We start from the raw sequence: 12787 nt of genomic DNA, 5'->3' as shown, positions 1-12787 counted from the left end.
TTGCCCTCTGTAACACTGATAGAGATATATGCACAGCTGTTCCTGCCCTCCCCCCCCCCCCAGGTATTAATACATACTCTGGGTTAATTAATAAGTAAAAAGCAATTTTACTAAATACAGAAAGTGGGATTTAAGTGGTTCTAAGTAGAAACAAAGAGAATGAAATGAATTACCAAGCAAAATAAAATAAAACATGCAAGTCTATGTCTAATACAGTAAGAAACTGAATACAGATAAGAGCCTCACCAGGTCCAGAATGTTTCCTTTTACAGACTATCACAGAGTTGGAAGGAACCTCAGCAGGTCATCTAGTCCAACCCCCTGCTCAAAGCAGGCCCAATCCCCAGACAGATTTTTACTGCTCCTCCCCTGACTCTTCGGCTCTGTTTAAGAGCCAAGCTGCCCGAGCGCTACCGGCTTCGGGCAGCCCCCGTGCCTCCGGACCCTGCGCCGCCGGAGCCCGGGAGGGGAAGTGCCCGGCCGGCGGCTGGGGTCCGGAGGCAAGGGGGCTGCCTGAAGCCCATAGCGCTCGGGCAGCTCGGCTCTTTAACAGAGCCGAAGAGTCAGGGGAGGAGCAGAGCCGCCATTTTCCCGGACATGTTCGGCTTTTTGGCAATTCCCCCCGGACGGGGGTTTGAGTGCCGAAAAGCCGGACATGTCCAGGAAAAAGAGGACGTATGGTAACCCTAGGAAAGCCCAGATGTGGATTCATGTCTCCAAGTTCATTGTTGGCTTAAGTGTTTCTTGATTGGGTACTTACTGAGAATAGTCTTTTCTCAGGAAGCAGACCAACTGCTTCACTACAGCCTACTTAGAATCAAACAAGTATGCAGCCAATATTCATAACTTCGAATACACAAATGATACTTGCATACAAATAGGATTAATAGATTCAGTAGATCATGACCTTTACAGAGATATGTTACATGGCATATGTAGCATAAAACACATTCTAGTAATGCTAGCACCACCTAGTGAATCACCACCAACAATTCTGCAGCATAGCCTGGTGAGCTGGTGTGTTCCTTGTACACCTCCCATAGGGTGACCAGACGTCCCGATTTTATCGCGACTGTCCCGATATTTGCTTGTTTGTCCCGCGTCGGTCGGGACACTGGACAAACAAGCAATTTTGCCCTCCGCTCCGGTGCACAGGCGGAGCCTGGAGGGGCTCTCGCCCCCCCGACTCCGCCCCCTCCTTCCCCCAGTGGATCCCTCCCCAAATCCCCGCCCCCCAGCCCCACCCCCTCACTGCCCCATTGGATCCTGAGCCGGGCCTGGGGAGGAGATGCCCCTCCGTGTGCAGCAGCCTGGGCAGCCCTAAGTTGCACATAGGCCATGGCTGGGGCCGGGATCACAGCGCGGAGGCTGCTCCAGCCCTGCAGCCCACGGGGCAGCGCGATGGGTCTGGGGCAGTGCGGAGCAGGCAGGGCCCGGGTGGGCGGCGCGGGAGCGTGGGCCGGAGACACGTGTGGGGCGGAGAGGGGCTGCGGGGGTGAGCGTCCCAGGCGGGGCAGAGCGGAGTAGCCCCTGCTGCGGGGCTGGGGCCACAGAGGTCCGGCCTGGGGAACTGGCTCCCTGTATGTGCCCGGGGGGGGGCCAGCAGCTGCCCGCACGGGGACTCCGACAGGGCTTCTCCTCCCGCCACGTGCGCACCGCCCTGCAGGCATGCTGTAGGGAAACCCCACCCTGGGGTGGAGGCAGCGGCAGCCCCGTTCGTTCCCCTGCGGGACCCGAGCGGGACAGGGGGGCTGGGGCCTGCTGCCCCCACTCCAGGGCCGCCGCCTGCGGTGCTGTGCAGGGCAGCTGGGCGCAGGCTGGGCCCGGGCACACTCGGGATGACGGGATTGCGCCACCCCGCAGGGTGGGCTGTAGGGAAACCCCGCCCTGGGGCGGAGGCAGCGGCAGCCCCGTTCGTTCCCCTGCGGGACCTGAGCGGGATGGGGGGGCTGGGGCCTACTGCCCCCACTCCGGGGCCGCCTGCGGGATTGCACCAGCTGGGCACCTTCCCCTACTGGGGGAGGTGGAGACGAGGCGAGCTGGTGCAGGGGGGGAGGAAGGGGGTGGGCGCTCTGGCAGCTTTTTTTTTTTTTCTCCGCCGGCCCCCCCCTACATCCCGATATTTCAGTTTTGTCATCTGGTCACCCTAACCTCCCAGCTAAGTCCCAAACAGCCCAACCCTGCTCAGCTAACGAGATGTGACACAACCACACCCAGAGGTATCATGGCTTCAGGTGTACCACGAGCAGCACCCAGAGTGGGAAGTAAGGTCCATCAGGGGGTAGACAGCCCCTCCTATTCATTCCTCAGTGCAGAGGCTTGTGTGTCCCCTTCAGGACCCTGTCATCTTCTTGAGGGGGGATGTGTGGCTGCCCTCCAACCCACATTTGGAAGTGAATAGGCCCCCGGCGGCTTACAGCTGGATCTGCTTTGTGGACTAGACATGAACCCTGACGGCAATCGCTCTCGGAGGATGGAGTATAGAGGCAATAGCAGTTGCTGTTCTGCGCTGTTGGCGAACACGTTTTAAACTGGCAGTGTGCTGGTAAATGTCAGGCTGGTGCTGAGGTCACCCAAAGGCTAGGCTAAGGGAGTTTGGCCAAATCTACAGGGACATTTTGTTAATGAATAGGTGGTGGAGTCCCAGCAGTACTGGTGTCACTCCAGAGAGACTTCAGGGTCCTGATCTGCTTTCCCCAAAGCAGAAGGTACATGCCACTGGGCTTGGCTGACTCTTTACAGGCGACTTCTTCTCCAGTGAGCTGGGGTGAATTGCATGACAGCAGTAATTTGACACTCCCAGCAGCTGGCATGTGAGCAGAACAGTTTATGTAACTAACTTGAACTAAACCGCAAGCCCCGGAGTAGAGAATCACACTCCACACACTCACTGCTGGGAGACCTCCAGATACAACAGAGAGGAAGCAAAGCTGAGATCTAGGGAACAAAGAGGTAATGATTCCTTTGGGGTTTTGCTCTTGGATATGGGGCATGGGGAGAGTGCCATGGATTGCAAAGATTTGCCATTCTCTGCGGCTCAGCTTTGGGGAGAAGATGGCTATTTTATAGAGTGATTCATTACAGTGTTTAAAAATCTTAACTGCAGGAAAACCAAGAGAGCACCGATGAGCACCCAGTAAATAGCTACAATAGGTGAAAATGCAGATTGATTTATCTGTTCATATAAAATTATTCTGTCTCAGCCATTTCTATGGCTGCAGTGGGTGCTCCTGAATGGTATGTAACAAGGACAGACTAGCATTTTGTCCCGTGTAGTTTGTTTGTATATTTAAAACAGCTGATGGAAATACAGTTCCTCAGCTTGTGGTTAGTGTGGAAATCCAGGTCCCACTGAGATCTTTGGGAGCAGCACAGACAGAGTCACTTTTGCATCTTGTTTCACTGTCTGTTGAGGGGAAAGAGTGGCTCTTTGTTATTTCCTTTGTCTTAATGCCTGGGACGTTCAGATATTGCTTGAAGCGAACAAGGAGCTCGACCCCTGATCTTTTAAGTTATGAGATTTGGGTTTGTAGCTGGGCTCCCGGCTCTTTTCTTAATGGTTGATTCTAGGGCCTTGTGTGAAAGAACATTAATAGTCCCATCTGAGTTTTCCCCAAAGAGAACCCCTCCCCACTGCCTCTGGCTTATCTCAGAGATCTCCCCTCCCCCATTGCCAGCCCTTCGCCATTCACTAGCCCACGTCAGAATGCCAAACCTGAAAAATGTACCCTGGAATAAAGACTTTGGGCTTGTGTACACACACATATACATGTCTTGGTTGAATTTACAAACTGAGTTAAACCAAGGCAAACCCCTGTGTGGACACTTTATATCAGTTTAAGACTGGTTAGCTTGCTCTTGTAACTAATCTAAGCCTGGTTTAAATCAATTGACGTGTCCACACACAGAGTTGCACCCATTTAACTAAATCAGTTTAAAATCATGCCTTTGGTGCAACTGTGCTGGTCTACACTAGAAAATTAGATCAACCCAGCTACTTTGCTTGAGGGTGTGAAAAATCCACATCCCTGGGAGATGTAACTAAGCTGACCTTAAACCCCATGTAGACACTAGTAAATTTCCATCAGCCTCACCATCACCTCTCGGGAAGGTGGTTTAGTGCAGAGACAAGAGAATTCCTCCAGTCTACACTGAAGCGCTACCGCAGTATAGCTGCAGCACTGAAGCTATGTCACTGTAGTGTTTTATCCTGTGTGTATTAAGGTGAAGCTAGCTCGAGAAAACTTATTGGTAACATAAGGGTCATAATCCTTTGTTATCAAACAATCATTAACGTTCCAGGAAATTCAGAGGAAAGGTGAAACTTGCAAAGAGCTCAACCACCTGAAGGGCTGTGAACTCAGGACTCTGGTGATGTCACACTGGTTCTCCAATTGTTATATGGTCTTCAGGACAGACACTCTCTGTATTTCAAATGTGGCAAGCAGCTCTTCCCCTGTACTGGATCAATTCAACAGAGGAGAAAAACAAAACAAAGCAGCAGAATTTTTACCTTATTTAAACAAAACCCGCACCCCAGCCTTTCAGGCCTTCTTTATCCATCATGAAAAAACAGAAGCAGGGCAGAAATCCAACCATCTCTTAATTCCTTTGCAGGTTGCCTTTGAAGCCAGTTTCTCCTTCCCTCAGTCACCTCTGTCCTTTGGCTTACAAGGACTGTGGGGTGAGTAGGTGAGCCATGGGGATGAGAATACGGGCAGAGCGTTGAGGGATTTCTACACATTCTTGGAAAGCCAAGACAGCTCGTGCATGAGTTCCTTGTGTAGAGCTCTCTGCTCCCTTGCAGGTCACCCATCAACTGCCCCACACCAAGCCTCAGCCCAGGGACTAGTGCGGGACGCTTGGTGAGTAAGTTGGCTAGCTGGTCAGTCCCTTGTGATCTGCTTCCTGCAAGGGCATGTAACATTTACCCCAGTCCTCCATAGAGCCCCCACTGCATCATGGGATATTACTCTCAGAGGAAATTGTCCAAGACACCTATCTGCCTCTTGTCATAACTATAAAGGGAAGGGTAACAACCCTCCTGTGTACAATACTATAAAATCCCTCCTGGCCAGAGACACCAAAATCCTTTTACCTGTGTAACCCTTCTGCCCATCTAAGTTGGCAGCAACAAGGGCCGGGTTCTGTATCTAGGGGTTTCGTTTCAATAACACAATGCAAAACCGGCTCGAGTCCCCACCCAGTGACCTGGGACAATTACATACCACCCCCTGGGCGCCTCTAAGAGGCAATAGTTCCCCTCTCGCAAGCACGGAGTCTGAGTGTAACAGAAAATGTTTAATAACAAGAGGTAAACAACATCAGCATTAAATTGGAAAAACACCACAACTAGAGTTCTTAGACCAAACCATGAGCGAAGACCCACCCCAGCAAATTGGGCCGTGTCCTCTCCCGTTGGTTCTTGAAACCAGCGACCCAAGAATCACCAAAGTCCCAAAAGTCCACCAATCCCAAAGTCTCTTGGGTCCAGCAACCCAAGAATCATAAAAGTCCCAAAAGTCCGGCAACCCCCCAAAGTCTCTGTCCATGATCAGTGCAGCCCCAGAGTTCAAAGGGGGGGGGGTGAGCAGGGTGTTAAGGGGCACCTTACGTGATCCGATGCCAACCGGCTGCTTCTCCGTGGGGTTCCACCACAGCCTTCACCACGAACTGCTCTGGCAGCTGCTCCGCTCCTCTCCGCTCACCGACCTGTGAGCCGCGCCGCTCCGCTCCGCCCCGCTCACCGACCTGTGAGCCGCGCCGCTCCGCTCGTCCCTTGGGCCGCTCCCACAAGGCTCTGCTCGCTGCTCCTCCAGCCGCTCCGCTCACCAACCTGTGAGCCGCTCCGCTCCGCTCACCCCCACTAAGCTAAGTTAGCTTAGCATATAGCTTCAGGCTCCCCCACTAGTTAACACAGCCTCAGTGATCTCAGCTCTTAAATAGCTTTAGCTCTTTTGTGATTTCAGCTCTTAGTGATTTCAGCTAGTAGTAGGGGAGCCCCAGTGCTGGTGCACTATTGGCCCAAAGTGAACTCAGCTCAGCAGTCTGTAACTAGACTCCTAAGGGAATCAAAGTTAGCTCTGACATTCAACAGTGGAGAGAGGAGGAGGTGCAATTGGTGTTTCAGGCCCACAAAAGGGACTCACACCACCAGGTACCAATACCTGCCCCCAACCTCTCTCAATTCACTGGGTTTTGTAACCCATGCCCCTTGACAAGCAAATGCTACTCAGGTAATGGTGAATGACTCACTCAGTCCTTCTGTCATACAACAGTTCCACTGGCCTTGATTCACAGAATCAGGGTAACAACACTTTATTCTTCCTGCCCCAATAACAGAGAAACTGGGGATCCCACACCAGCCAAAGTAACCACTTTGAGTTGCTGTGGTTTCATGCCAGGCGAGTGGGTGTGCCTATGCAAACAAGATCAGCCCCTGGAGTTCTTTTCCACACTCGCCATAATTCACCACCAGATGTCAGGGTAGAGCTCATCCTGACTCTGCTTACACCTGTAAAGGTGTCATAACTATAAAGGGAAGGGTAACAGCTGTCCTGTGTACAGTACTATAAATTCCCTCCTGGCCAGAGACTCCAAAATCCTTTTCCCTGTAAAGGGTTAAGAAGCTCAGGTAACCTGGCTGGCATCTGACCCAAAGGACCAATAAGGGGACAAGATACTTTCAAATCTTGGGGGGGGGAAGGCTTGTGTTTGTGCTCTTTGTTTGGGAGTTTGTTCGCTCTTGGGACTGAGAGGGACCAGACATCAATCCAGGTTCTCCACATCTTTCTAAACAAGTCTCTCCTATTTCAAACTTGTAAGTAAACAGCCAGGCAAGGCGTGTTAGTTTTACTTTGTTTTCTCAACTTGTAAATGTACCTTTTACTAGAGTGTTTATCTCTGTTTTTTTCCTTCTAGCTGCTTGGAAAGCAGAGGTGAAGGTAGATGCATATCTTATCTCTCCTTGCCTGAAGGCAGAGGTGTTACGTTTTTTTAACAAGGGCCTTTGTTAAGAGAAGGGTTCAATCAATGAGCAAACAGTTGGTAAAAGGAATTTACAAGCTGAATTGTTTTTTTTTTCTTTCTACTTCCTCGGGAGTAGCTAGTTAGAAAGTCTCTGTTAACTCAGCAGCAGCCTGAGCTGAGTGCATCCCAGTTTCAGTCAACTGCAGAGGGGTGTGACCCAGCACAAGAAAACAGGAAAATGACTACCAACGAAGAAAAAGCCAAAGAGGAGGCCCACAAGAGAGCTATGGAGCTGAGAGAAAGAGAAGAGAAAGCCAAAGAGGAGGCCCACAAGAGAGCTATGGAGCTGAAAGGAAAAGAGATGGAGGAGAGAGAAAAAGAGAGGAAGCATGAGCTGGAAGTAGCAAGGGCTAGGCCGGATACATCAGCCAATCCTAGCAACCCCTCCCCAGGTACCACTTCCCATCCCAGAAAATTCCCCACCTACAAGGCAGGCGATGATACTGAGGCCTTCTTAGAAAATTTTGAAAGGGCCTGCCTTGGATACAGCATCACTGCAGACCAGTACATGGTAGATCTGAGGCCGCAGCTCAGTGGACCCTTAGCAGAGGTGGCGGCTGAAATGCCTAAGGAACACATGAACAGTTATGAACTTTTTAAAAACAAGGCCAGAATCAGAATGGGGCTAACACCTGAGCATGCCCGTTGGCAGTTCAGAGCCCTAAGGTGGAAACCCGATGTGTCATTTACCCGACATGCCTACCACATTGGGAAAAATTGGGATGCCTGGATATCAGGAGCAAATGTTAAATCTACGGAAGAGTTGCCCTTCCTAATGCAAATGGAGCAGTTTTTAGAGGGTGTTCCTGAGGAAATAGAAAGGTACATCCTAGATGGGAAGCCCAAAACTGTAACCGAGGCGGGGGAGATTGGAGCCAAATGGGTGAAGGTGGCAGAAAAGAAAAAAACTAGTAGCAGTTGGAGCGAATATCAGAAGAGGCAAGCCGAAACAAAACCTTACCACCGGGGACAACCCAAGGCCCCACCCACATCCCAAGGGAAACCCCAGACGCCTTCTCACCCCACCACACCAGTCTCCACCAACCAACATCGCCCCGGTGATACCTTAGCAGGGCGATGTTTTAAATGTAATGAACTGGGACATATAAAGGCTCACTGCCCCAAGAACCCCAACCGATTACAGTTCATTACACCCCAATCACACCAAAGATCCCCAGACCCAGATGCCTCTCTCATACCTTCGGAGCGAAGGGAAACCTTGAGAGTGGGCGAAAAGAAGGTTATCGCTTGGAGGGACACTGGGGCACAAGTGTCAACTATCCACCAATCCCTAGTGGACCCCAAACTCATCAACCCGGAGGCTCCAGTGACAATTCAACCCTTCGTGTCACAGTCTGTAACCTTGCCTACAGCCAAGTTGCATGTCCAGTACAAGGGCTGGTCAGGAATGTGGACTTTTGCAGTCTATGACAATTATCCCATCCCCATGCTGCTGGGGGAAGACTTGGCCAACCATGTGAAGCTAGCCAAGAGGGTGGGAATAGTCACCCGCAGCCAGGCTAAGCAAGCTTTCACCCCCATCCCTGTTCCTGAGCCGTCCACCAGGGCCCCGTCTGTGTTACCAGAGACCCAGACAAAGGTGGTGGAACCGGATCCCCTGCCAACGACTGCAACAGCAGTAGTGGATCCAATCCCAGAGACCCAGCCAAAGCCAGTCCCAGAACCGGAACTGGCAACGCAACCAGCACCAGAACCATTGCCAGCACTGAGTCCAGCACTTGCAAACCCGCCTCCAACTCCAATGCCAGAGGGCACCAGCGAGCCTGAACTGGCGGAAGCAGCAGATAACCCTACCCAAGAGGCTCAGCCAGAGCCTGAAATACCACATAGTGCACCAGCGGACAGCGGTTCACAGTCAATGGAAACAGCCCCAGCACCTGCATCGCTTCCAGAGGGACCAAGCCCCAGTCCACAGTCCAAGGAGGAACTGATGTCTCCAGCATCAAGGGAACAGTTCCAGGCCGAGCAGGAAGCAGATGACAGCCTTCAGAAAGCTTGGGCGGCGGCACGGAGCACCCCACCGCCTCTTAGCTCTTCTAACTGATCCCGGTTTGTTGTAGAACAAGGACTTTTATACAAGGAGACTCTTTCTGGTGGGCACCAGGAAGACTGGCATCCTCAAAGACAGTTGGTAGTTCCCACTAAGTATCGGGTAAAGCTCTTGAGCTTAGCCCATGATCATCCCAGTGGCCATTCTGGGGTGAACAGAACCAAAGACCGGTTGGGGAAGTCCTTCCACTGGGAGGGAATGGGCAAGGACGTTGCTAATTATGTCCGGTCTTGTGAGCTGTGCCAACGAGTGGGAAAGCCCCAAGACCAGGTTAAAGCCCCTCTCCAGCCACTACCCATAATTGAAGTCCCATTTCAGCGAGTAGCTGTAGATATTCTGGGTCCTTTCCCAAAGAAGACCCCCAGAGGAAAGCAGTACATACTGACTTTCATGGATTTTGCTACCCGATGGCTGGAAGCAATACCCTTAAGCAACACCAGGGCTAAAAGTGTGTGCCAGGCATTAGCAGACATTTTTGTCAGGGTAGGTTGGCCCTCCGACATCCTTACCGATTCGGGAACTAATTTCCTGGCAGGGACCATGAAAAACCTGTGGGAAGCTCATGGGGTGAATCACTTGGTTGCCACCCCTTACCACCATCAAACCAATGGCCTGGTGGAGAGGTTTAATGGAACTTTGGGGGCCATGATACATAAATTCGTAAATGAACACTCCAATGATTGGGACCTAGTGTTGCAGCAGTTGCTTTTTGCCTACAGGGCTGTACCACATCCCAGTTTAGGGTTTTCACCATTTGAACTTGTGTATGGCCGCGAGGTTAAGGGGCCATTACAGTTGGTGAAGCAGCAATGGGAGGGGGTTACGCCTTCTCCAGGAACTAACATTCTAGACTTTGTAAGCAACCTACAAAGCACCCTCTGACACTCTTTAGCCTTTGCTAAAGAAAACCTAAAGGATGCTCAGGAAGAGCAAAAGGCCTGGTATGATAAACATTCCAGAGAACGGTCCTTCAAAGTAGGAGACCAAGTCATGGTCTTAAAGGCGCTCCAGGCCCATAAAATGGAAGCGTCGTGGGAATGACCATTCACGGTCCAGGAGCGCCTAGGAGCTGTTAACTATCTCATAGCATCCCCCACCTCCACCATAAAGCCTAAGGTATACCATGTTAATTCTCTTAAGCCCTTTTATTCCAGAGAATTAAACGTTTGCCAGTTTACAGCCCAGGAAACAGATGATGCGGAGTGGCCTGAAGGTGTCTACTACAAATCTTGCGGGGGGAAAGGCTTGTGTTTGTGCTCTTTGTTTGGGAGTTCATTCGCTCTTGGGACTGAGAGGGACCAGACATCAATCCAGGTTCTCCACATCTTTCTAAACAAGTCTCTCATATTTCAAACTTGTAAGTAAACAGCCAGGCAAGACGTGTTAGTTTTACTTTGTTTTCTCAACTTGTAAATGTACCTTTTACTAGAGTGTTTATCTCTGTTTGCTGTACTTTGAACCTGAGGCTAGAGGGGGGTCCTCTGAGCTCTTTAAGTTTGATTACCCTGTAAAGTTATTTTCCATACTGATTTTACAGAGATGATTTTTACCTTTTTTCTTTAATTAAAAGCCTTCTTTTTAAGAACCTGATTGATTTTTCCTTGTTTTTAGATCCAAGGGAATTGGATCTTGATCCACCAGGAGTTGGTGGGAGGAAGGAGGGGGATGGTTAATTTCTCCTTGTTTTAAGATCCAAGGGGTTTGGATCTGTATTCACCAGGGAATTGGTGAGAGTTTCTCAAGGCTTCCCAGGGAAGGGAATCCACTTGGGAATGGTGGCAGCGGACCAGATCTAAGCTGGTAGTTAAGCTTAGAAGTTTTCATGCATGCCCCCACATTTGTACCCTAAAGTTCAGAGTGGGGAAGCAGCCTTGACAAAAGGGATAAGAAGCTCAGGTAACCTGGCTGACACCTGACCCAAAGGACCAATAAGGGGACAAGACACTTTCAAATCTTGAGGGGGGAAGGCATTTGTTTGTGCTCTTTGTTTTGGGGGTTGTTTGCTCTTGGGACTAAGAGGGACCGGACATCAATCCATGCTCTCCAAATCTCTCTGAACAAGTCTCTCATATTTCAAACTTGTAAGTATCAGCCAGGCAAGCCGTGTTAGTTTTATCTTTGTTTTCTCAACTTGTAAATGTTCCTTTTGCTAGAGGGTTTACCTCTGTTTGCTATACTTTGAACCTAAGGCTAGAGGGGGTTCCTCTGGACTCTTTGAATCTGATTACCCTGTAAAGTTATTTTCCATCCTGATTTTACAGAGATGATGTTTACCTTTCTTTCTTTAATTAAAAGCCTTCTTTTTAAGAACCTGATTGATTTTCCTTGTTTTAAGATCCAAGGGGGTTGGATCTGGACTCACCAGGAATTGGTGGGGGAAAGGAGGGGGAATGGTTAATTTCTCCTTGTTTTAAGATCCAAGGGTTTGGATCGGTGTTCACCAGGAAATTGGTGGAGAAGTCTCTCAAGGCTGCCCAGGGAAGGGTTATAGTATTTGGGAGGGAGATATTTTGGGGGGAAGACAGAGTTTCCAAATGACTCATAAACGATTTGGTGGTGGCAGCTTACTGAAACCTAAGCTGGTAAATAAGCTTAGGGGGCTTTCATGCGTGTCCCCACATCTGTACCCTAGAGTTCAGAGTGGGGAAGGAACCTTGACACCTCTTGAAAAAATCTCCCTGCTCCTCACTTAGCTGATAAAGCTGAACTGAAGGGTTTATTTGTTATATAACTTATTCTCCTTCCTTTACAGGAAGAGCTGTATTGCTATAAAGCACCTGTTTAGTGATATACTTGCACACACATGGGGGAGGGGAGAGTTACTGCTTTAACTGTACCAGTATAATTATATTGGTATCTCTTGTGTGTGTAGATGAGCCCTGAGTGACTGATCTGCCCTATGCAACGTTTCACAAGTATAAGGTGGTTTAATTTGTAACCCACTGGTGAGTGTGTGCTACGTCACCTCCATGCTTTCTAGCTGTAGCAATGCGTGTTTTTAGCTGGTTCAGTCCCCTGTTGTAGGCCAAGACGGCAGCCGTCACACTCATCCCAAATCCTCCCTGTGGATGTGGCTTTCCACCTCACTCAGACACTTCTCTTGCTAATCTAAACACATACAGGTCCAGTTCTTCAAACTTGCCATGTGTGTTGTTCTGGATGATAGTGAAGCCTGGATCTGAGCTTCAGAGCTGGGGTGGGATTTTTTTTTTTTAAAGATTCAAAATAGTTTTTCTTCTTACAAAAAACTTTTATTTTCTGCCCTTTCTCTAATGTTTCCCACCCAGTCAATTTGAACAGATGGGAGCTGTAGAGCACCCTGGTGACCTCCCTCCAGTGGAGGTCAGCCTCTCCAACAAAGACATGAGGTCAGGCACAGCCAACCACAGCATCCTATCCATCAGGGAGGAAGAAGAAGCAGGCAATTTCCTGCGTTCTATCCCAACACGAGAATCCCTTCAGTGCCCTCGGGGCTCTGTCATGAGCTTCCACAACATCCAGTACACCATCAAACAGTCCCACGGGCCCCTCTGCAAACGGACAACGGTGGAGAAGAAGGTTCTCCACAATGTGTGGTAAGTTCATGCATCCCAAAATCTCTTTTGGAGAAAGGAGAGGAGTGAAATCTGCTAGAGGGGAGAGGCATCATCTCCAGCAGAAGCCTCCTTTAAGACACGGGGGACTAGG

The 12787-nt window shown here is 50.0% G+C and overlaps 1 protein-coding gene across 10 annotated transcripts in view; it reads left to right on the top strand.

Annotated features, from left to right (window-relative positions):
* Positions 1-2757: 2757 nt before the first annotated feature.
* Positions 2758-12787, top strand: part of LOC101951927 (broad substrate specificity ATP-binding cassette transporter ABCG2-like) — a 31571-nt gene continuing 21541 nt past the window's right edge. Inside the window, exons 1-4 of one of the 10 annotated variants that reach the window (XM_065551519.1) lie at positions 2765-2952; positions 4618-4684; positions 10255-10457; positions 12388-12675. In XM_065551519.1, the coding sequence (XP_065407591.1) occupies positions 12401-12675 (275 nt within the window). In that variant the 5' untranslated portion in view covers positions 2765-2952; positions 4618-4684; positions 10255-10457; positions 12388-12400. Of the gene's footprint in view, positions 2953-4617; positions 4866-5821; positions 6821-10254; positions 10458-12387; positions 12676-12787 lie in introns of those variants that run through there. The other 9 variants (XM_065551518.1, XM_065551523.1, XM_024107969.3 and 6 more) reach the window with 9 other exon arrangements.

This window comes from Chrysemys picta, chromosome 7 (genome assembly GCF_011386835.1).
Source record: "Chrysemys picta bellii isolate R12L10 chromosome 7, ASM1138683v2, whole genome shotgun sequence".
Lineage (NCBI taxonomy): Eukaryota > Metazoa > Chordata > Testudines > Emydidae > Chrysemys > Chrysemys picta.
The sequence above is the reverse complement of the archived record's forward strand: the minus strand, read 5'-3'. Positions and strand labels throughout refer to the sequence as shown.